General features: G+C 36.1%; 1 protein-coding gene across 2 annotated transcripts in view; it reads left to right on the top strand.

Annotated features, from left to right (window-relative positions):
- RIC1 (RIC1 homolog, RAB6A GEF complex partner 1) overlaps window positions 1-22,952 on the top strand; it is a gene marked incomplete at both ends in the record, with an annotated part of 46,426 nt that overhangs the window by 16,921 nt on the left and 6,553 nt on the right. For both annotated transcript variants that reach the window (XM_079548189.1, XM_079548188.1), the window contains 17 exons: window positions 7,069-7,176; window positions 8,225-8,367; window positions 8,574-8,710; window positions 9,776-9,867; window positions 10,898-10,986; window positions 11,876-12,020; window positions 12,633-12,681; window positions 13,014-13,166; window positions 13,431-13,634; window positions 14,943-14,981; window positions 15,210-15,320; window positions 16,395-16,484; window positions 16,757-16,917; window positions 17,901-18,039; window positions 20,779-20,895; window positions 21,721-22,449; window positions 22,691-22,849. In XM_079548189.1, the coding sequence (XP_079404315.1) occupies window positions 7,069-7,176; window positions 8,225-8,367; window positions 8,574-8,710; window positions 9,776-9,867; window positions 10,898-10,986; window positions 11,876-12,020; window positions 12,633-12,681; window positions 13,014-13,166; window positions 13,431-13,634; window positions 14,943-14,981; window positions 15,210-15,320; window positions 16,395-16,484; window positions 16,757-16,917; window positions 17,901-18,039; window positions 20,779-20,895; window positions 21,721-22,449; window positions 22,691-22,849 (2,665 nt within the window). The remainder of the gene's footprint in view (window positions 1-7,068; window positions 7,177-8,224; window positions 8,368-8,573; window positions 8,711-9,775; window positions 9,868-10,897; window positions 10,987-11,875; window positions 12,021-12,632; window positions 12,682-13,013; window positions 13,167-13,430; window positions 13,635-14,942; window positions 14,982-15,209; window positions 15,321-16,394; window positions 16,485-16,756; window positions 16,918-17,900; window positions 18,040-20,778; window positions 20,896-21,720; window positions 22,450-22,690; window positions 22,850-22,952) is intronic.

Genomic DNA, 22,952 nt, shown 5'->3' with positions numbered 1-22,952 from the left:
TGAATTGTTAATTATTTCAGGTCAGAATTTCAGCAAAAATAGTGATATTAAGACTTGAAAAGACATTGTGTGGTAATTTAATACTGAGGATATTTTCGTCTCGTATTTCCTCATATCCTCAAATGGAGCCCACATGGGAGTTAAGGGCCATAAATTTAGAATCAGGTCTGAATGTCATGTCAACTGTCACGAGCACATTAACGAGCTAATGCTTATATTCCAGTTCATATTACTGTATTAATGCGTACATGTCTAGTTAGAGTATTTGTGCCCTACTATTTTTGATATTTTTCGAAACTTTTTCCTTTCCTTTAGCAAGACTGTTAATAGGTGCCATAAATTACCTCACCAGTTGGGATTTTTTCCCCTGATTCAGTACACTGAAGATTAGTGTGCAGATATGTTTTGAACTTTAAACTCTGCATGGATAATTGTTGAGATACACAATTAACTTACTAAATAATTGTTCTTGGGATTAAACTTGCACTAAATTTTGTGTGTGATTTTTTTCCTTGTTTTAACAAAAGCAACAAAGTTGGTTTTGGCATTGATTGGACAATGTATATTTAAAACTAGATTAGGTGTAAAATTTTATTAAACATTGTGGTATTTGCTAGCCCAGGACATGGTTCAGAAGCAACTAAGAACTCTTTGAAACTGAAATAACTTGTGACACCACATTACTTTTAAAAGTAATAGTTGATTAGTGTGTCAGTTAGAAGCACAAAATGGCTTGGGTTGGAGGGACTTGAAGGATCATCAAGTTCCAACCCCCCTGCCACGGGGAGGGTTGCCAGCCAGTAGATCAAATACTAAGATCATATTGCCCATAGGCTTGTCCGGCCTGGCCTTAAAGACTTCCAGTGATGGGGCATCCACAACCTTTCTGGTCAGCCTGTTCCAGCACCTCACCACTCTCTCAGTAAAAAAAAAAAACTTCCATCTGATATCTAATCTAAATCTTCCATCCTTTAGCTTAAAAACATTCCCCCTTGTCCTATCACTAACCATGTAAAAAGTTGATTTCAGTTATGTTTATAAACTTCCTTTAAATATTGGAATGCCGCAATGAGGTCTCTCCAGAGCTTTCTCTTTTCCAGTTTGAACAAGCCTGATTCCTTCAACTTGTCTTAACAGAAGTGGTGTTCCAGCCCTTGGATTATCTTTATGGGCCTCCTTCGGACCACAAACAGCTCCAATTCTTTCTTGTGCTGAGGTCCTCATGCCTGAATGCAGTACTCCAGGTGTAGCCTTATGAGGGCAAAATAGAGGGAAGCAATCACTTCCCTTGCTGTGCTGGCAGCACCTCTTCTGTTGGAGCTCAGGATGTCATTGGCCTTCCAGGCTGCAAGCATACTCTCTTGGCTCATTTTAAGTTTTCATCATCCAGAGCCCCAAAGTCCTTCTCCACAGGGCTGCTCCCAAGGATTTCTTCTCCCAGTTTGTATACATACCTGGGATTACTTTGACCAAAGTGCAAAAGCTTGTATTTTTCTATGTTGAACCTCATTAGGTTCACAAGGCCCACCTTTTGGGTTTATCAGGGTTCCTCTGGATGGCATCCCTTCCTTCTGCTGTATCAACCACACTGCAGTACTTCTCAAACCACAGAAACCTATTATTCACTGTGGTAGAAAAGACTGTATGGAGAATTACTTTTTAAAATCCTTCCTCACTCTTCATAGTTATTTCATTTGCTCTCTTTAAATCATTGATTGTCTGGCTTTTTCTGTCTGCATGCATATAGATGTGGACTAAACCAGACATATTTTATGTGCTGATGGCTGGCTGCAGTATCTGGTGGAGATAAAGAAGTTTAGAGGTCAGAAAATTAAGATTACGTGGAAATCAAAGCTCATAGTGCAATTTTGTTTTACTTATTTCAGAACTGATCGTAAAAGCATGGTAGACACTGGCTTGTTATTAAAGACTTGTATTTAAAGGTGATGATGGTGGTATAAATTCATCTGCAAATATTGATTGCTTTGTTCTATTGTTTTTCCCTAGGTCTGCTTATTGTTTTTATTAGCTGAAACATTAAACATATGTATGTTTATATATATATATATAAAATTCAAAGCATACTACTGAAGGAACCGCTTTAGCAGCAACTGTGAAGATAGTCCAAAATATGTATAAAAATATTTTACTTCCTGTGTTTCAGTTATTTGTTCTAAATATATGTCCTAATGAACCAGTCTAGAGTTTTGAATGTGCTTTTCAGAAGTGTCTCCACTACTTCCCAAGCAGCTGTGAGTTGTGGGAACTGATGATACTGTTGGGTTGGATGGTTTGTTTTTGTTTGTTTTGTTTTGCTTTTTAGTTCCTTTTTCCATTTTATCAGTGTTGGATCTTGTATCTTTTATTTTCAACATAGCATTCTAATAGATTTAAAGTATTACTTTATTATTTACTTACTTATTACTTATTATTAGAGCCAATTCTCTCTGCAGGATCAAATAAATGCAACAGAATGTGACTTCACAATAAGAATTTTAGCATTTCACTTACGTATATGCTTCTCTTTAGTTTGGGGAAAGTCAGGTTAGAAATCTACATCAGATTAACGTGGGAAAAGAATCATAGAATCACCAAGGTTGGAAAAGACCTAAAAGATCATCCAGTCCAATCATTCACCTATTCCCAGTAGCTCCCACTAAACCATGTCCCTCAACACAACATCCAGCCTTTCCTTGAACACCCCCAGGCTCGGTGACTCCACCACTTCCCTGGGCAGTCCATTCCAGTGCCTGACCACCCTTTCTGGAAAGTAATACTTCCTAATGTCCAGCCTGAATCTCCCCTGCTGTAGCTTGAAACCATTCCCTCTGGTCCTATCACTAATGACACGAGAGAAGAGGCCAACCCCCAGCTCACTGCAACCTCCCTTCAGGTAGTTATAGAGAGCAGTGAGGTCTCCCCTGAGCCTCCTCTTCTCCAGGGCTTAGTGAATTAAATGCTTAGTGAATGAATTTTGGAAAAGGAGAAATTATGTTTACCATATTTCTATACCCTTATTTTAAAAGTCATTCATGAGACTTAGTTGTTTAGATCCTCAGCATCTTATGGAGTCTTTGTTTAAATGTATAATGCTAGTTTTTTGTGAATAAGCATCTAGAGTGTAATGTAAAATATGGAACAGGGAATGAATATGGTCATAAAAAAAAATACATTTTGATCTTCAAGATCTGAAACATCACTAAAAGGCTTTTATTCTACCTTCAAAAAAATAAATAACGCAGTACTCTACACATTCCATGTCACTGCATTTGGCAACTGCTGCTTCAGTATAAGCTGGGGAAAGTAAGGATAGAGCACAGCTCTGCTGAAAAGGACTTAGAAGTACTGATGGATGGGCAGCTGGACAAGAGCCAGCAGTGTCCACTCCCAGCCCAAAAAGCTAACTATAGCCTGAGCTAACCATATCCTAAGAAGCGTGGCCAACAGTGTGAGGGAGGTGATCTGCCCCTCTTCTCTGCACTGATGAGGCCTGACCTAGAGTATTGTGTCCAGATGTGGAGTCATCAGTACCGGAGAGATATGGACCTGTTGGAGCCTGTCCAGATGAGAGCCACGAAAATTATCCAAGTGATTAAACACTGTCCCTGTGAGGACAGGCTGAGAGAGTGGGACTATTCAGTCTGGAGAAGAGAAGGGTCTGGGGAGAACGAGGAGTGGTTTTCCAATGTCTATAGGGGCTCTATAAGAAAGACGGGGACAGACTCTTTAGCTGGGTCTGTTGTGATAGGACAAGGGGAAATGGTTCCAAACAAAAAGAGGGAGAAGTTACATTGGATATGAGAAAGTTTTTTTACAGTAATGTTGGTGAGGCCCTGGAACATGCTGGTCAGAGAGTTGGTGGATGTCCCATCCCTGGAGGCATTCGGGCTGTGTGGGGCTCTGCATGCACAGTGTGATGCAGCTGTAGGTGTCTGCTCATTGCAGAGGAGTTGGACTAGATGACCCTTAAGGGTCCCTTCCAACTCAAATGATTCTATGTCTGGGTTTTTCTTGGATCACTAATGAAGTGGGAGGTTTTTCTTCATTCTGAGTGCTAAGAGACTTATTCAGAAGTTTAGTTATGTTAACAGATATGGCCAGTATCTTTAAAGTTAATGATTGGAGGCCTAGAAAAACATGCTTTGATGCTTCATCTATACAGGAATTAAGACTGAACTCTGAAAAATATAATAAAGATTTTCCACTGTTTCATTTGCCGCTCACTTAGTTTTTCACTTACCGTTTCTTCTCTATTGTTTCAAGCACAGGTTCTTTAACTTCATGAAGGTGATTTCGGTTGTCTCCTTAATGAGGTTAGAATAGAGGTGAAATGAGTGTAGCTAGTTGGTTACTGGAATGTCCATTCCTCTCAATTCTTGCACAGCAGAGACTTACTTAGAATTTGGATACAACAGTAGCAGATGCTGATATGGCAATGCAGGCCAAACATTCTTTCCTGCTTCTGTCAGCAGAGCAAATTCTTTGTTTAAAGGTCAAAGTAGCTGAACTAGTAAGACTGACTCATGCAGATGTGGACTGTGTGAACACAGTGCACCGTGTTCTCCCTGCACCCATGGTCAGGCTTTACTTTGGATTATTAGCTATAGGCAATAAATTAAAATACTGAAGTTTTTGAGTTTCATCAGCATGATAATAGCTTTCTGGAAGAAGATGTGCTCTGCAGTTTGAAACAAATATGTTGATAAAAAATATCAGAAAACTGAAATCCGAAATACTCTCACAAACTATTTTTAATCAGAGGTGTTTAAAGAAAAACAAAGTCTGCCCTAACGAAATATTATCTTCCTGAAAAAAAAACTATCTTTCCAGCTGTGGTGTTCCCATTCTGGCTTGTATTTTGTCCTTCACGAAACTGCTATTTATACTTGATTATGTACCTGTCAGTTAGTCACATTGTATGATGTGTTACAATAACATTTATATGTTACCCAATCTTTTTCTGTCTATTTTTTTTTGTTTGATTAGGAGATTGAGTTATACCACTGATTCTAGATGAGCAACAGTCCTGTCATATTGCTTGGGAACAGTCTGTCTGAGTTTGTGTGTCCACATGGACTGAAAGGCTCAAACATGTGGTCATTTCTAGTTGTTTTCTGTCCCCTTCTCCAATCCCTAGGATTATACATTGCAGGTAGTAGCAGAGATTTGAAGGAACTAAGCTTTTTTTTTTTTTTTTTTTAAATCTTTTAAATACCTGATTCTAGAAGATGTAAGGACAAATCAGGTGGAACTTCCAAGAAATGCATAGTGATTAAAGAATAGCTGGCTACTATGAGGTTTGTTTTTTTCCAAGTCAGCTGTGTTTTGTAATTTTTTTATGCTTTTTATGTACACTTGTTTAGACAAGGTGTGCAGTCTGGGGACATTAAATTAACTAGCCTTACAGATATTTTTTTTTCTGTGACCCCCATGTTGTTGTTCTTAAAACATGTTAATATTTCAGTCTGTAAACTTTACCTTGTTAAAGGTTGCTTTTCTCTTACCTCAGCTAGCATAAATCTTTAGCTTTGCTTAAGAATATGTGTAGTATACATCAAAGAATAGTTTATCTGAATGCAGTGTTTTGCTATAAAATGGTAATGAAATTAAGGTACGTAAAGCCAACTGAGATCAAGAAAGTCAGGAAAGAGGTTAAAGTGTCACTGCGATATCAAACATCTCAAACTGCAGCTGCTTTGTTATTATATAGTTGTTATTATGCAGGTATGTATTGTGTAGTTACACTGGCTGCCTTGCTGTAGGGTAAAGTATTCTCTTAGCTAAGACCCAAGATGACATAGATTTGTGTATAAATTTGTTTCTGACTAATGATGTTAGGCAAAACTCTAACTTGTTTACAATGTCTTTGAAGTGCATAATTGGATTTGTTAGCCAGAGTGATGCTCATTTCAGCACTGGATGATGTCAAGTCACAATGCTTGCAGAGGTCAAGTTTTTTTTTTTTTTTTAATTAAGTGAACATATGGCACATTGAATAAACTAAACTAAACAAATAAGTATGTTATATTTAGTTTGAGAATTGAGTGTGAAATTTAAAATGGGGAAAATATACACTAGAAGCTTTCACTATCTAGAAACATAAAGTTTAATGGTCTGTTTTAAGGAAGTTCTCAGTCATCTGTTTTATCCCTTTTCTTGGTAGGTCAAAGGCTTACTGATAATTTACTGTAGTGTAATAGTCATATGAATTATTGTAATAAATGTCTGCCTATTGAGTTGTGAGACATTAAAGATGGAAACATTGATCTGGTAAAAGGAGATGAAGAATCATGAGTGTTTTACAGTCAAAACCTGGGATGCTTTTTGACAAAGATTGAATGTGCAATTGTTGTAACATTCATTGTCGGCTCGTTGTATTAGTTTGCTTGTGTACTCCTTACAGACACATAGGATGATACTACCAATCACAATTTTTGCTTTAAAATTGTGTTGTACAAGGGCTGTTGTGAAAGTAACTCCCTATTTTATTATGTTGGTGTCAGAAGTGGGTATTGGTGGTACAGCAGTAGAGGTTGAACCTTCCCAAGAATATTCCTTTACATGTTGCCATGTGACAGATGGCAGCAGAGGGGCAGCCTGACAGAATGGTGTCTGAAATGGAAGCATGGATGGATCAAAGGTGTGTCATTGAATTCCTCCTTGTGAAAAAAATGGCACCCACTGACATTCATTGGCCAAACAATGAATGTGAGCATAGTGAGGTAGTAGGTGTTGCGTTTCAGCAAGTGGTAACAGCAACGATGGGCTGCCTATACTGGTGCAGATGGGCAGGCTCTTTCGCGTCACAGTCATAAATGCATAGCTAATGGTGGTAACTGTTGAAAACTAGTGCTTGGTAGCTGAGAATTTTCTCTATCAAATAGTGTTATTGTGATCTTTGTCCCTTGTAGTTTCTGTGGAAATAAATAGGAGGCATTATTTTTGGAGCAACTTGTGTTGCTCGTAGGTAGTAGATGTCTGATATACATAAGAAAAAATCAGTAAGAACTCTAAAAATAACTCTTACCTCTTTCCTTGTTTCAATGTTTGTATTTCTTTCTGTTTTAGAGGAAGCCCACATATAAAGGGAACCCCACATTATAAAGAAGAACAATGTGCTCCTTCTTTAAATGTTGAAATGAAGAAAGTGTTGGACCTACAAGCTTCTATCACAAGGTATGTTCATTAATTGCATTGGAACTTTTCTGTTTATTGCAGTTACTTGTTAAAAAGAGAAGAGGAAACTGGATAGGAAGCTTTAGAAAGCTTGAGAAGGTGAAAAAGGAATTCAGGAAATCAGGAATTCTTTCCTTCTGTGCTTGCTAATGTATTTTCACTATATAAAAAAGTACATAATACATTTATATTCCATATTACGGTACTATAAAATGTGTTTGCATGTGGGCTCAAAGTATGGATTAGATATTTAATGGAGACATAGGTACATAGGCAAGTATGTAGGCAGAATTTCAACATTTCCTCCAGTCGTCTGCAGATGTTTCATCTGCAAGATTTTGTTTACCTCAACTTTTCTGTGGTGATTGCCTTTTCTGTACCTACTTAACGTAAGGAATTGGTGAAACTGCATAGTATTGGGGTGGGATGGAAGAACAACAAAGTGCAAATTGGAAATAGTCTTCAAAGGAGAAAATGGATATTGAAATACATGTAAAAAATGTTGGGAAGAGCTTTCCTAGAAGGCTTCAGGTTGTTATTTACATACATATGATTAACAAGTTTTCAGAATTTTAGAGATCTTTTGGGAATTACTTAGGAGAAGTCCAGCGTCTGCTGAATTAATGAGCTTAATGAGAGCATGGGAAGTATTGTGTACAGCCTTGGTGATATTGGTAATTTTCTGCTACGGATAAATAGTTGATTGTCTGCAACATGTTATGTTTATTCTATTATATGTTTATATGTTTATTATATAAAAGTAGTATGAGTATGATCTACAGATCTTCGTGTACCATTTAAATAACTACTCTGATGATACAGACCTGTTAATAATTTCTGATTCATGAAATAAGACAAAGAGGTACTGTATTTTATAAGTGTGGTTTCCTACTGTCTAAAAGGCTTATATAATTATAACTTAATTGATATAATTTCGGAACTTATTTATGCAAAAGGCAGTAATGTGATGTTTGTTACACTAATTGATAATTCTGTGACATTGATTTGAGTTACAAATTTTAAAGACAATTACAAATACATTTGTTAGTTTGCAGTCCACGTTAGATGACCTACTTGTTGCTACTGCTGATGGATTTCTCCATCTTGTTCACTGGGATGGTATGACCAATGGAAGAAAGGCCATCAACCTGTGTACTGTTCCTTTTTCCGTGGACTTGCAATCTTCTCGAGGTATATATATATTTTGTGGGGTCTTTTTGATGAAGAAATATTGTCTAATATAAAATACAGTGTGCTTTGAAATGGAGATTAGAAAAATTTGCCTTTTTAAAATGTGGACAAAATAGCCTGTTTAAATCAGCTTTTGCTGTGAAGTAGTAAGTAACTGAAAAGTTGTTGGTTTGCATTGTCACTATGTTGACATATTTTTAAATCAGCAGGTTCATTTTTGGGATTTGAAGATGTTTATGTCAGAGATATGGAGTACTGTGCCACGCTTGATGGTTTTGCAGTTGTTTTTAATGACGGCAGAGTTGGTTTCATTACGCCAGTGTCAAGTAGATTCACTGCTGAGGTATATTCTCTTTAGTATTTATAGCACACATTCTACAGTAGATACCCATTCCCTGGTCTCCATCTTCCAGTTAGCTTTCTATTTTAACTTCTGTTCAGATACAAAGAAATAATCTTAAAACAAAACGAAACAAAAAAACCCTTAAGAATTGGCATAAGAGCAGTACTTATATTAGTACTTAATATTTCTAATTGAATATTTGAACTAGATTGCTTCAGCAGCCATACCTGACTGGGAGAGAGTAATTAGTAGCAGGTAAAATTGTTTGTTTTGGAATGTCATCATAGTTCTGAGGTCCTATTACTGTCTGTGACAGTTTGTTTACTAGTTTTAAGTGAAGTGATAAAAAGAGATTTCTCCTGTGGCAAAGTATTTTAGCTATTTCTAGCTTTCTGCTGAATTTAAGTATAATTCTTCTCATAGTGACAAGCATATTTCTGGATTTGTTTCTTGGGAGCTCTTCTAAGCTATGTACTTTCTTTCTGTAGCTCAGCCTACAAACCTTACATTTTATCATTCAGTCTCTTCTGATCAGGCAGAAGGACTAGATGATCTGAAGGGTCCCCTCTGGCTGAACTATTTTATTCTATTACAAAAAAAAAAAACAACTGAAAGAATTTATTTACTTGGGCCTAGACTCCTTCACAGTCTTACAATATTTACAGTTTCAGTGATTGCAGATGAGGGTTTTGTTCTCCTGCTTTGTGTTTTGTTTCTATCCTTGGTACTACCTACTGGTTTTTATGTAGTAGCAGGGATATACTTATCTTACAGGTAATGACTTGCTTTGGTTATTCAGAACTTTGAAATAAAGTCCACTGTATATATAACCTGGTTTCATAATTACTTATTTAAAAAAATAGAGAAGGATGCCAGTGTACAGGGAAGCTGTTTACCTGAGCCATGTCATTAACTTCAGTATTTGTAGTAGAAATTTACTGAGGTCATGACAGTCAAGTAGCAAATCAGTTATATGGAATGCATAGGTAGCACATGGATAGAAAGTGGGTTTTATGAATGAAAGCACTGTTTAACTCAACATTTTATGACTTCCTTTCTTTACAGCAACTCCATGGTGTTTGGGCACAAGATGTGGTTGATGGAACTTGCGTGGCAGTGAATAACAAATACAGACTAATGGCGTTTGGATGTGCCAAGTAAGTTTTGTAGGGGTGGTTCATTGGGGAAAAATATGTATTTCCTTGTGTAACACAAGTACTTGATTATTTTCACCAACTTCTGTTGCAGAAGTTTAAGAATGAAAATGGTCAGTCTTCCTAGTATATTATGTTGTGTCAAGAAACCAGGAGGGAAGGCCTACTTGAACTGAAATTGCAATTGATGCTTTTTTTTCAGCTTTGAGGAGAAATAAAGTGTCTAGACCAGTAGCAAGGATTGGAAATGTGCTACTGTCCCAGTTAGTTTCAAAGGAGCATTAGGAAGTCAATTTTAAGCAGTTAATTATATTGAATGGAAGTAGCATTTTGTAGCCAACTGACAGAATGGTATGTTTTGATTGGGAAGGATGTTGCCTGTTTAAATATAGGACTATTTAGAATTTAAACTTAAAAAAAAAAGTAGCTATGGTATTTATTTACTACTTTTTTCTTTAATATAGGAGGAACTACAGTTTTAAAAGTGTATTGGATTTTCAGAGTATTTCATAGACTGTGATTGTACAGGTCTTCGGTTCTTTTATAAAGTAGTGTTCTTCTAGTAGTAATGATACAGTATGTTGGCATTTGCCTTTGAAGAACATTTACTGTAATACATAGATCTTAGTTTGCACTGCTGCGCTCCTGATGACCCCTTAGCACCTAGTAAAAATGGAATTTGCTCGTACAGCTTGTAATGCAGTTGGAAGCCATAAAAATGTGTGGATCATATCTACACATATGTTTACAGAGAATTAAAAAGTCTTGGTGTATTAATTATTGTAAAACATTTTTTTTTCTGATCCTCAAAATATGTATGTAAATGTAACATGACATGGTATATCTGTTCTACGTACTGTATAACAAGTTTGTAAAGAAGTTGTTCTGTTGCATCTGGACAAGTTGAGTTAGTGATAAAACAGAGTATGAAAATTAAGATGTGTTTAACATTTGTTAACCTTTTGTTAACATCTTGAAATTGGAGGAGAAGTTCAAATGGATTGTAGTCTAAAGTGTTTGTAATCTCTTCCAGTGGCTCTGTGCAGGTTTATACAATAGATACCACCACTGGAGCCATGCAGTTTTCTCATAAGTTGGAGCTAACACCAAAACAATATCCTGGTGAGCTAATTTTATTGCTTGAATTTTCCAGCTGCTTTTTGGGTACTAAAAAAAAACCCCCATATTTTTAACTAGTTACAAATTGTTTTCTTCTGTTACCACTGATAGCATTAGTTACTACTCTTGCACATGTATACTGAATTATTCTTATTGTATTTGCTCTTTTTGCTGCTTGCTTCTGAGTTTTGGGTGTTCCATATGTGAGGTTTTTTATTTTGAGCGGATCTGACAGATAGCTGACAGATCATGTGCTGCTGTCATGTTGTGCCTTTTGAAGTGCTGCAGGTCTCAGTAGTTCACATGTCATCTTTATATCACTTTCCCATTACTTACGAAGAAAATCAGAAATTATTATCAAAACTGATAACGAATGTAATAAAAGAGGCACTTGAAATAACTTGAAATAAGTGACACGCAGAGTCCTAAGATTACAGAAAATATTTTTTTGAATAATCCAGCAGTCCCAGTTGTTAATGTAGGCTTATCGGTGAGGAACATAAAAAGGGATGAGTTATGTCTTGAACTGGAAGTGTGCATGCCTGTAAATTTCAACAAAAAGAAAAAAAAGGTAAATAAGAGTTTCATAGTCGTGTGATGTGCCAGAGGAAGAAGTTTCATGAGTGGCTGTAAAATCTCTTTTTTTCCCTGAAAACCATCTTACCAGAATTGCAATTATATGATTGTCGTAGTAGGATGTGTTTCTGGCCTGTTTTCATGTGGTTTTGGTTTTCCATTAAACCCAAAATTTATTTGAAAGAAAATTGATTGTTAATTTGTTTTTTTATTCAAGTGGGCGACAGCAGCGAAGAATTGGTTTCTGCTGTGAATGAGAGCAGTTGGAGAACATGACATTTTTTCACATGATATTTTACTGTCTGTTTTTTAACAGATATTTGGAATAAAACAGGGCCTGTTAAGCTAATCAGATGGTCACCTGATAGCTGTGTTGTTATGGTGACCTGGGAATGTGGAGGCTTGTCCTTATGGAGTGTTTTTGGTGCTCAGCTTATTTGTACTTTAGGAGGTGATTTTGCGTGAGTATCTTTCTTTCACTAAATTGTAAAATACTATATTAGAACACTTCATTTATCTAATTAAGATAATTGGAAACTAATACATTATCTTAGTTTTTTATCTTTTTCTTTTATAATTCCTTACCTATGGAAATCATTGAATGTTATTGAATAGGAGTTTTGTAGTGATCTTTCTGCCCATAAAAGCTAATTCCGCTGAAGGTAGACTTTGGCAGAAAAGCATTGTTAAAATTTGCTTGGTGCCCATGTATATATATATACATATATATACATGTATGTGTATGTGTGTGTATATATATATATATACACATATATATATGTGTATATACATGTATATACATATATATGTACATGTATATACGTGTGTGTGTGTATGTGTATATATATATATGTATGTATGTATATACATATATGTATATATATATATACGTTCCAGGAATAACAATTACATTTACTGTAGACACTTAACATCACTTAACATCACTTTACCTTTTAGGCTTTATAGTTGAAGATGAGTGTAAATACAGAATCATAGGACAATACAAAGATAAGTTAATTTTTTATTTTGATTAAGTAATTCCAAACGCCAACTCTTTTTGTTCTGTTTTTAAGGTATCAGTCTGATGGTACTAAAAAGGATCCTCTAAAGATCAGTTCTATGGTAAGTATGAATATAAAAATACTGTCAGAGGGGGTTGCCTGTTGGTTTTTTTTTTTTTTTAATAATTTGTAGTAAAACAGATTTTAGAAAACCAAACTGGCTTTCTTTGGATTTATTATACTTAATTATTAATGTGTGTGTATAACGTTCTTCCTAACGCAAATGTTTCTTTGAGAGAATAAGGAACAGCTGATGATTTATTTCATCTATTATGTAATGAAGTATGTGTGGAAAGCGTTATTTTTAATGTTGCTTGTAAGAATAAATGCTTCTGTTGTTTTTTCTTTTTTTTTTTTTTTTTTTTTTTTTTAATTATTATTGTTTACATTTAGACCTGGGGTTCAGAAGGGTATCATCTGTGGGTGATTTGTGGAAATTCTTCTCAAAACGTCAAGTCTGACAGAGATACAAAAAACGAAGCTCACCAAAGTGGTATTCTGCAGTTTCATTTCATCAAGAGTGCACTCACTGTCAACCCTTGTATGGTAAGGAGTTTTGTTTGTTTATTGAGTTATTCTTTGTTAAATTGGTCACTGTAAAGTCTGTGGAATGATTGTTTGAAAATATGGCTTTGAAATAATGTAACATAAAACCTACCAGTATAAAAAGATGCGAAGATTGAGAACTGCTATAGTGCCTGATTTTCATGTTGCTTAATCTGTTAATACAGTGATCAAATGTTTTTCCTTTTTTTCCTGTACACAGAGCGAAAGGTTAATTTTATTTTATTTTGTTTTGTTTTAATATAGAGTAACCAGGAACAAGTCCTTCTGCAAGGAGAAGATCGTTTGTATTTGAACTGTGGGGATGCAACACAGGCTCAGAATCCAAGAAATACTTCAGCATACTCTGAACATAAGCCTACCAGGGAAAGAGTTCCATTTTCAGATGGCAGTTTAGATTCTCAGGGTTTAAGCACTTTACTAGGACACCGACATTGGCATGTTGTACAGGTACTTCTTACTGGTTGCCTGTGTGTTCTGTGCTTACTAGAATTTGCAGTTAGTCTCATCAGTCTTTGCCATACTTCTTGTTTTTAGACAAAATTGTTGCCATTTTACTTTCTTTTGGCTTCTTGACAAATGATAAAGGAATATTGACCATCTCTGCTTTGTGGTTATGAATTAGTGGTCTAATCAATGAGAAACTCAGAATATCTTTTTGATATTCTGATGCAAGAAGTAACTTAATTCTTTCTCTGTGCTTTGAGAGGGAGAGTAAGTGTGACATGCAAGAAATCCTTAGGGATTAGTTTTGTTCTTTGTATGTTTATGCAGATTTCTTTAAGCATATGAAACTGATGAATACAGTCTATGATGTTGGCTGTATTTCAAGTAGTCTTAAATGGCATCTGTCTATGTAATTCAAACCACACAAAACAAAGCTTGGGAAGAAGAAATTACTTCCCAAGATCAGTAATAGCAGAGATTCTTCTTTCTCTGCCATAGAAGAAAAGTTAAATATGCTCTAATCTAACATCTTCCGTACTAGAATTTGAGATCTTTTAAAAAAAATTATTTGGAAAATTATGTACCAGTATGTTATTTTTCACATAGAGCAATAATTGCAACATGTGACACTAAGCATATATGTAAGATTCTGAATACAATTGAATTTCCACTTTAGCTGACTAGACAGCAGTTCTGCACTCTGAAAGTGAGGTATGAGAGCAAAATCCTCATTCTCTGTGGAAAGAAAACTAGGACAACTGGGAATTTTTGTGGAGAGCAACATATCTCTGAGAGCTAACAGTTCATACTGAAGGCATTTACTTTGTGTTAGACCAAGGACTGGAGTTTGTTTCTGGATCATCTCTTTGTCATCTCTTGTGACATGAGGAATCCAGGGCAAAGGTGTAATTTGATGCATCCCAGGGAAGTGGTTTCATGACAAGGCTTTTGAGCATGCTGGTTTGTGTTTCTGATTGGATTAGAAATTTCATCTCAACACTGGAAGTCCTTCCTGACTGCTGCATTTATCAAAATTTGTACCTCCTATGAAAGTTTCTCATGGAAGGGAAGTGCCTCAGGGGAGAGAAGTTAGTTATTCATCTATAAAGTTGTGTTGTATGTTGTTAATGCACTTCTATATTTCTTGTATTAACAGTCTAACATTTATGATTCAGTAGTATTATTGGGGGAAAAAGTAATTGTGGTTAAAAAAGGAGTCTCAACATCAGAGGTATTATAATTAATCACTGCTGTATTGAAGCTTGGTATGGTAATTTTTTGTTTGTTTGTTTCGATGTTTTTTTCTTTTAGATTCATAGTACTTATCTAGAAAGCAACTGGCCAATAAGGGTGAGTGATTTTTAAGAACGTATTCTTTCTTCTTTGGAAGTATTGGGTTCTTACAATCATTCTTCCTGATTAGATGAGTTCTTAAAGATGAAATCGTTGTTTTAAATTACAGAAAGAAGACTGTGTTGGATATTAAAAGTAGAAAACATAAAGATACTTCACAGACTTTGCATTGCTTCATTACTTCATGGTGATGTAGATGAGTTTGTTTTGTTTTCTTTTGACCAGTTTTCAGCTATTGACAAGCTTGGGCAGAATGTAGCTGTTGTTGGCAAGTTTGGTTTTGCACATTATTCCTTACTCACCAAAAAATGGAAGCTGTTTGGAAACGTTACCCAGGTGAGAGGATGAACAACCTTATTAGGGAATACTAGGGAGGTTGTGTTTGTTGGAATGTGATTCTCAGAGAAAATTGAAAGTACTTTTTAAGATTATCAGTCTGTAGATGCACTAATTTTTTGTATCTTTTCAATGAAATGCCTGAAGCATCTTGTAGTTTTAGTGTAATTGTTCGTACCTGATTATTAACTGTTCAAATGTGACTGCATTTGGTCTGGTGCTACCTTATGTCTTGTCTGAGAGTTTGAGTGCAACTCTGCTTTGAATGTGAAGCTAATAAGTTCTGTACAAAAGAAAGCTGATTTGAGAAAATTGGGTGTTGCCAGTAAACTAGGGAAAGCTGAGTTTTGTAGAATGGTTTTCATCCTTCATGTACAGTTCTTCAGTAATTTCATTATTTTCAAACAGCAAAAACTTTGCTTTTGTAGATTTTGTTTCCACTATCAGTAAAGTTTGTGTAGATTGTGTCAGGCTTTGAGATTATCTGCAGAATGTACACGTGTGTATGTGCATACGTATTTTGTTTATCTATGTAGTTTCCTCCGAAAGCAATTTCTCCTGTTAATTTCCATAGAAGCTACAACAGATACAGAGAGTATAAAAAGCTACTTGGTAGAGCAAATTCTAAGCTGCAAAACACTGTTTTTCAACATAAACACCACCACTAGCTCTGCATTTTTGTCAGCAATGAAGAAGAGCCTGAATATTGCATTCATGAAAATATGCACCTGCAGAGATTCCACTGTCACTACTCTGGATATACCATCTACCACCTCACTGCTCACATCTACTGGTTGGTCTCCAGAAATGTTTAGGAAGTGTCAGTGAATGCCAGTGGGTGCCATACATTTGCTCCATCCACACTTCCACGTTAGATGCCATTTTGTCAGACTGTCACTTGGCAGCCAAATATAATGAAATATTGGTGGAAAAGTTCAAGCTATGCTGCCATCCCATCAACATCAGCCTCATGTTGCAGGCCAACATAATAAAATAGAAGGCATTACTTTCAGAGTTGCCCTCATATAGGTATACATGCATCTGTTATTTGCCTGCCTTTTCTTTCCTTTTCAGGAGCAAAATATGATGGTAACAGGTGGCTTGGCTTGGTGGAATGACTTCATTGTTCTTGCATGTTATAATTTAAATGATCACCAGGAAGAGGTGAGATATATTTCTTCAAAGTTAATAGCTCTTGCTTAGTATATCAGATTCCAAAGCAGTAGTATAAATGTGATAAACTTCAATTAATTCTTTTTTTCCAAACCAAGGAATGGAATTCCTGAAGTTTGTTCAGTACTTCAGATTTGGCTCTATTGTTCTTTAACTAGTTTAGATGCAGTAGCATAAAGCAAAATGAATATAATTGAATTTTGAAGTACTATCAGTTTATTAGTAAACAGTACCTGTACTTAAACTACTGGTTTTCCTTGTAGCTGAGAATCTACCTGCGAACATCTAATCTTGACAACGCATTTGCGCACATCACCAAAGTGCAAGCAAACACGTTACTACTGAGTGTCTTCCGAGACATTGTAATATTGTTCAGAGCAGATTGTTCCATTTGCCTTTACAGTATCGAGAGAAGGCATGAAGGGTGAGTATTAGTATGTAAATGCTTCTTGGGGTAGTGTAATTGTAAACCTGTTCTCAGTCTGAGTAAATTCTTAGAGCAAAATAAACTTGCTAAGTCACATTTTTAAATGCATTGTTAGAGGGATAAGTGTTATCTGTGTACACAACTGATAATTCATGAGTTTTGTCACATGGCTATATTCAATTACACAGATGCAGATGCGGAGTTAATGACTGAGGAGCACAAGCTATGCCTATACAAATGTGTGCTATGTTCTATCTGATAATAACTTGAAAATTGAGTATAGACAGAAGAGGAAGATACTGAATAAGACCCACTTATCTGAGTATTTTCAATACAAACTGTTTCTAACTTAGAGGTAGTAATTTGTGAGGGTGGAAGAGGAAAAGCAAAGATGGAAAGAAGTTTGGGTTGTGGTGTTGTGGAGAACTCTTCTGATGCAAAAGCAGCAGCAATGAAGAGACATATTTTCAGAGAATAAGACTAGTGACCCTGGAGAAAAGAGAGGTTCCCAGATAGGCTTTTAGTATCTGAGTGGGTGATTTTTCTTCCACATTATATATTTGATTTCAGTAGTTAGGGAGCTCTTTTAACAGAAAATAAGCTATTCCTCTGCAGAGGAAAATATTTTCAATGTTGTTTTTCCACAAAACCCTAATTAGCTTAGATCTAATTACCTGAAGGGTGACTGGAGTCTTATTCTAAAGTATATAATAATGTATTCTATCCACTCACACAGTTCTGTTACCCAAAATGGTCAAGAGCCTTGCTTAGTAAGCTTATTTTATAATGCAGTGTAGTACAAATAGTCAAGCCTATGGATACCTGGTTAAAGGGGAAAGGAGGAGGAGGCATCGTTTTCAATCTGTAGAGAAAATTGTTTGCGAGGTTAAATTGCTTATTTTCGTTAGGTTTACTTACAGGATACTAATTTTGTGCAAAATACTGCTAAACAATTGCTAAATAGTTATATTTTATTTCAGTCTTAACGCTACTGCCAGTGTCCAGATTCTTCAAGAAGTGTCCATGTCTCGATACATACCCCACCCCTTCCTTGTAGTGTCTGTTACATTGACATCTGTGAGGACAGAGACTGGCATCAGCTTGAAGATGCCTCAGCAGGTACAAAGAATTTGTTGCATGGATTTGTTAGCTTAAGTCTCAAAAGTTAAATTGACTGATGAATAAATGATAAATCAGTTCTGTATAGTAAAAAAAACTTGTGTATTTTTTCTATTTTGCTTATTGTGTAGATTTTGAGAACTGAAAGAAAAAAGAAGTAAACTCTTACTACTTTTTCATATCTTTACTTGTCATGTTGTAAAGTTTGGGGCTGAATTTTGGAGGAAAAGTTAAACTTAGCTATAAAGCCAGGGGTATGTTTCCCTGTTATATATTAAGTACTGAAAACTGGAGCTGATAAACTATGACTAAGATGTAAGGTTGATGCTGTGTCTTCCTGTAGGAAATAATTATGGCCTCTGAAAAGTGCAGCGTAAAGAAAAACTTTTTTTTTTTTGTCTGATATAAGCTCAGTTATTTGAGTAGCTGGAGTATAAAGTCCTATAATCTTACAGCAGTTACCTTAAGATAGTTGTAAAGTTGGACTAGCTGTTAGATAGGCCTCTAGATATATGAAAATTTGTTTTTTAATTCACTTACCAGAGCCACTGGCAGGCACTGAAATTCTGCTAGAGGTGTAAAATCTGAAGGTTTTGTTTACTTCATCTTATTCTAATTTAGTGTCCCATAAAGCAGAACATACAAGCTGAGACTTCCATGTGTTCTTCAAAAGCATAAGGGGCAGTGTGCTTGTCATTTCCTAGTCTGTTTTGCTGAGAGATGTGTCCTTACATGTGAAATACCTGACCTCTAGCATTTCTTGATTTTGAGGAAAAGGTATTGGTATTTTTTTAGAGCACTGCTACTATTTTATATTTAACTTTACACTGACTTTATACCGTTTCTTCCTAAAAGCTCATAATCTTCAAACTGTCAATCCTGCAACTGCATGCTTTCCTAGTAGGCAGATGTTACAGATGCTTGCTTACTCTGGCGTGTTTCTGTTCCAAAATGATGTCTCACTTTTATCTTTACCTCTCTTCTAGTAAGACCTGAAAGGACATAATAGCTCTCGTAGTCAAATGGTCAGATTTAAACAGCCCAGACTGGTAAACAGAAGCTGTCAAGCCAGTAGTTACACAACACTATCTACTTATGTAAATATGATATGTTGGTAGTGATTGAAAGATAACCATTAACGTTAGCACTGAATATGATATTATACTGCCCTTTTAACAAAGCAGTAAGCCTGATGTAACATGTCAGACTTCTCAGTGTTGTCACTCATTAGTGACCTTAATTCTTCATGCTTCAAATTTCTTGAAGTACTAATGGCTTGTCCGTGTCCATGGACTTAGCTGGAAAAAGATAGTCTTATTTTTAGACAGTAACAAATACATGGAATGAATCTAGTAAACAAAGCATCCAATAATTTACTCTTTTGCACAAAAACTGTATAATTGAGTCTGTTTGTAGGTGCTCAGTTCTGCTTCAGTCTTCTGATTCCTTCTGCACTGAGTTGGACTTTATCGTCTCTGTATGGATCAAGTGAATTCATTTGGTCTGAAAGGGAAGTTAAACAAATAAACAACAGATAAAATGGTTATTTGAAAGATTGTGTGCCTAGACACATGTCTGAAAGCTAAAATAAGGGATATAAAATCATAACAAATTAAAATATTCATGTTTTTTATTCCTTTTGGAATGATAAATTAACATCATATATATACAATTGTTATTTCAATTCCAGTTTTGCAATTTACTGTATAGAATCACAGGGGTTAGAAGGGACCTCTGAAGGTCGTCCAATCCAACCTCTCCTTGTTAAGGTAGTTTCTTTGCAGTAGGTTGAGCAGAAAAGCATCCAAGAGGAGCTTGAGTATCTCCAAAGGAGACTGCACAACCTTTCTGGGCAGGCTGCTCCAGTTCTCTGCATCCTTATAGTAAAGAATTTCTATCACATGTGTATATGGAACTTTCCATGTTCTCATTTTTGCCTATTGTCCCTTGTTCTGTTGTTGCACACTGCTGAAAAGAGCCTAGCACGATATGTCATTATGAATGAGGTATCACACTATCATAAATACAGTCTCGTGGCTAATGGTTGTGAAGAAGCCAACATCTATATGTATATATTTACAAAAATAATGCACATATTTGCAGTTTTCTGTGGAACATTATTTAAATTAGAGCATTATGCAATTCAGATTAAGAATTATGTAAATACACCTGCATCATGAAGCTTCTGATCAGTTGTGGGCGTGTGAACAAGGCGCTAAGTTTACCGGGAGCTGGCAGTTCATTTAACATAGTTACAGCTATGTAACTAATTTCTTGCAAGTTTACACAGCATCTTATCTTGTAGCTTGTCAACTCTTGTAAAATTGCTAAGGAAGGCGATGTGTGGAGTTCAGGCATGCCCTGTTTATACGTGTTACTTCAAGCAGGCAAAACTCAGAACAAGTTGGATAGGTTTGGTTTGTTGGCTTTTTGGTTTTTTGTGTTGGGGGTTTTTTTTGGTTGGTTGTTTTGTTTGTTTATTTTTACCAGATAAGCAGAAGCTGAGGACTCTGTACTGCTCCCCTTTCTGGGCAGAACTTGTCTTAGAGGGTAACAGAAAATGTAGCATCTTATAATTTATGGCTATTTATAGTGAGCTTTTCTTGCAGAGACAGTGCAGTCAATTTATTGTTTTTATTCTGGTATTATGTTGTGGTTGTGTATGCAAAAATCCTGTGATTTTCTGTTGGTTTTTTTTTTTTTCCTAATGTAATTTCCATAACTCTGATTTATCCTTAGGCTTGTGAAGCTGAAAGTATTATGCTAAACTTAGCAGGACAACTCATTATGTTGCAGAGGGATCGATCTGGTCCTCAGATACGTGATAAGGATAGTAATCCTAATCAAAGGAAGCATGTGAGTAAACATGAAATGTTGTGATGGCTTCAAAGATGACAGTGACTGGAGAAATAGTGGGTGAGAGTGGTTCAGGAATTTAAAATGGAGGGTAGATGTTTATGAAAGGCAACATATAATTTTCCAGGATGAATTATTAGCTGGAAATAAATAACTGCTTTCCTGATTATTATTTTTTTTCCCCCTAAGAATTTGTGAAAGTTGCTTCTTAATTGCGGTACTGTCTAACCAAAGTATTTACTGCTTGTATTGTATGAAAGATACAAGTTTTAACATAAAAGGCCTGTGCGAAATATGTAACAGAAGGTCTCCAGTCTATCTAAAACTGTGCTATATATTTATGGAATGTTACCATTTTTGCAGAATATATTTACAAAGTTCCTAAAAGCAGCACCTTCAAGCATTAGTGTTTGCTGAGGTGGTGAAAAAAACCTCTTCTCTACATGAAACAAAGACTTCAGGAAAGTAAAATCTGAAAAGTTTAGATGAAGGATTGTTTACAGTCCAAACACAAGCAAATCTTGTCTTCAAAGTGATTTTATCATTTGGACTTTAAGGCTAACCAAAGAAGTAGAGAACAGGTTTTGTTTTCCTCCCTTATTCTGATCCTTCTAGCTTCCTGATTAATATGAGTTTAATAGAAAAACGAACAGGATATCTTCTAAGTAAATATAAGTAGTGTTTTCTCAGGTGCCTTGCAGAGAGAGAAATTCTTGGCTCAAAAAAGTGTTCCTCTGAAGGTTTAAAAGCAAGGAACAATTTATTTGACACACAGGGGTTTTTTTTGTTGATTTTTCCTTTTTTTTTTTTTTTTTTTTTTTTTAGCTGCCTTTTTGTGCTCCAGTTGTACTAGCCCAGTCTGTTGAAAATGTATGGACTACCTGCAGGATCAACAAACACAAACGCCACTTATTGGAAGCTCTTTGGCTCAGCTGTGGTGGGGCAGGTATGAAAGTCTGGCTTCCCCTCTTTCCCAGAGATCATCGAAAGCCGCATTCCTTTCTGTCAAGACGGATCATGCTGCCTTTCCACATCAACATATACCCACTGGCTGTTTTGTTTGAAGATGCCTTGGTTCTTGGTGCTGTTAATGACACTGTGCTCTATGACTGTTTGTACACTCAAACCAGTGCTAGAGAACACTTGGAGGTTCTCTTTCCGTTCTCTATTGTTGAGAGAACCTCTCAGATCTACCTCCATCACATTTTACGCCAGCTCTTGGTTAGGAACCTTGGTGAACAAGCCTTGCTTTTGGCTCACTCCTGTGCCACGTTACCATACTTTCCTCATGTACTAGAACTGATGCTTCATGAAGTGCTGGAAGAAGAAGCTACCTCGCGGGAACCCATTCCCGACCCTCTGCTTCCCACTGTGGCAAAATTCATTACGGAATTCCCCCTCTTCCTGCAGACAGTTGTTCATTGTGCTAGGAAGACAGAGTATGCCCTGTGGAATTATCTTTTTGCTGCTGTAGGAAACCCAAAGGACTTATTTGAAGAGTGCTTAATGGCCCAGGACTTGGACACAGCTGCCTCTTATCTCATTATCCTACAGGTACTGGTATGCTCTATGTTGCAGCTGTATTATCTAAAAAGAAATTCTTCCAAAATACCAAAATTACTTATGTTGAACAAATTTTAAGTTCAGTGGTAATGAATATTGGAATATCGGGCAATGTGAATAGCTAGCTTACTTTTACAGAAAAAAGTTAATTCTGTTAATTTTGAATGTGACATAAGGTTTGACTTTCTCAGTGGCAAACACAAATGACTTAATTGTTCTTTTTTATTTGCAGAATATGGAAGTTCCAGCAGTTAGTAGGCAGCATGCTACTCTCCTATTTAACACTGCCTTAGAGCAGGGAAAGTGGGATCTTTGTCGTCATATGATCAGATTCCTTAAAGCCATTGGTTCTGGAGAAACAGAGACACCTCCAGCTACACCAACAACTCAGGTTTGTGGTGAAAACAGCAAATACTGTGCATTAAACTTTCTATGGTCTATCTTACTGTTATACAGCGTGTTTACTCAACTGATAGCAAGTTTGGGTTTTCTTG

Source organism: Tetrao urogallus (genome assembly GCF_951394365.1).
Source record: "Tetrao urogallus genome assembly, chromosome: Z".
In the NCBI taxonomy this organism is placed as follows: Eukaryota; Metazoa; Chordata; class Aves; order Galliformes; family Phasianidae; genus Tetrao; species Tetrao urogallus.
Note: the sequence above shows the minus strand (reverse complement) of the source record. Positions and strands in the feature narration are given on the sequence as shown.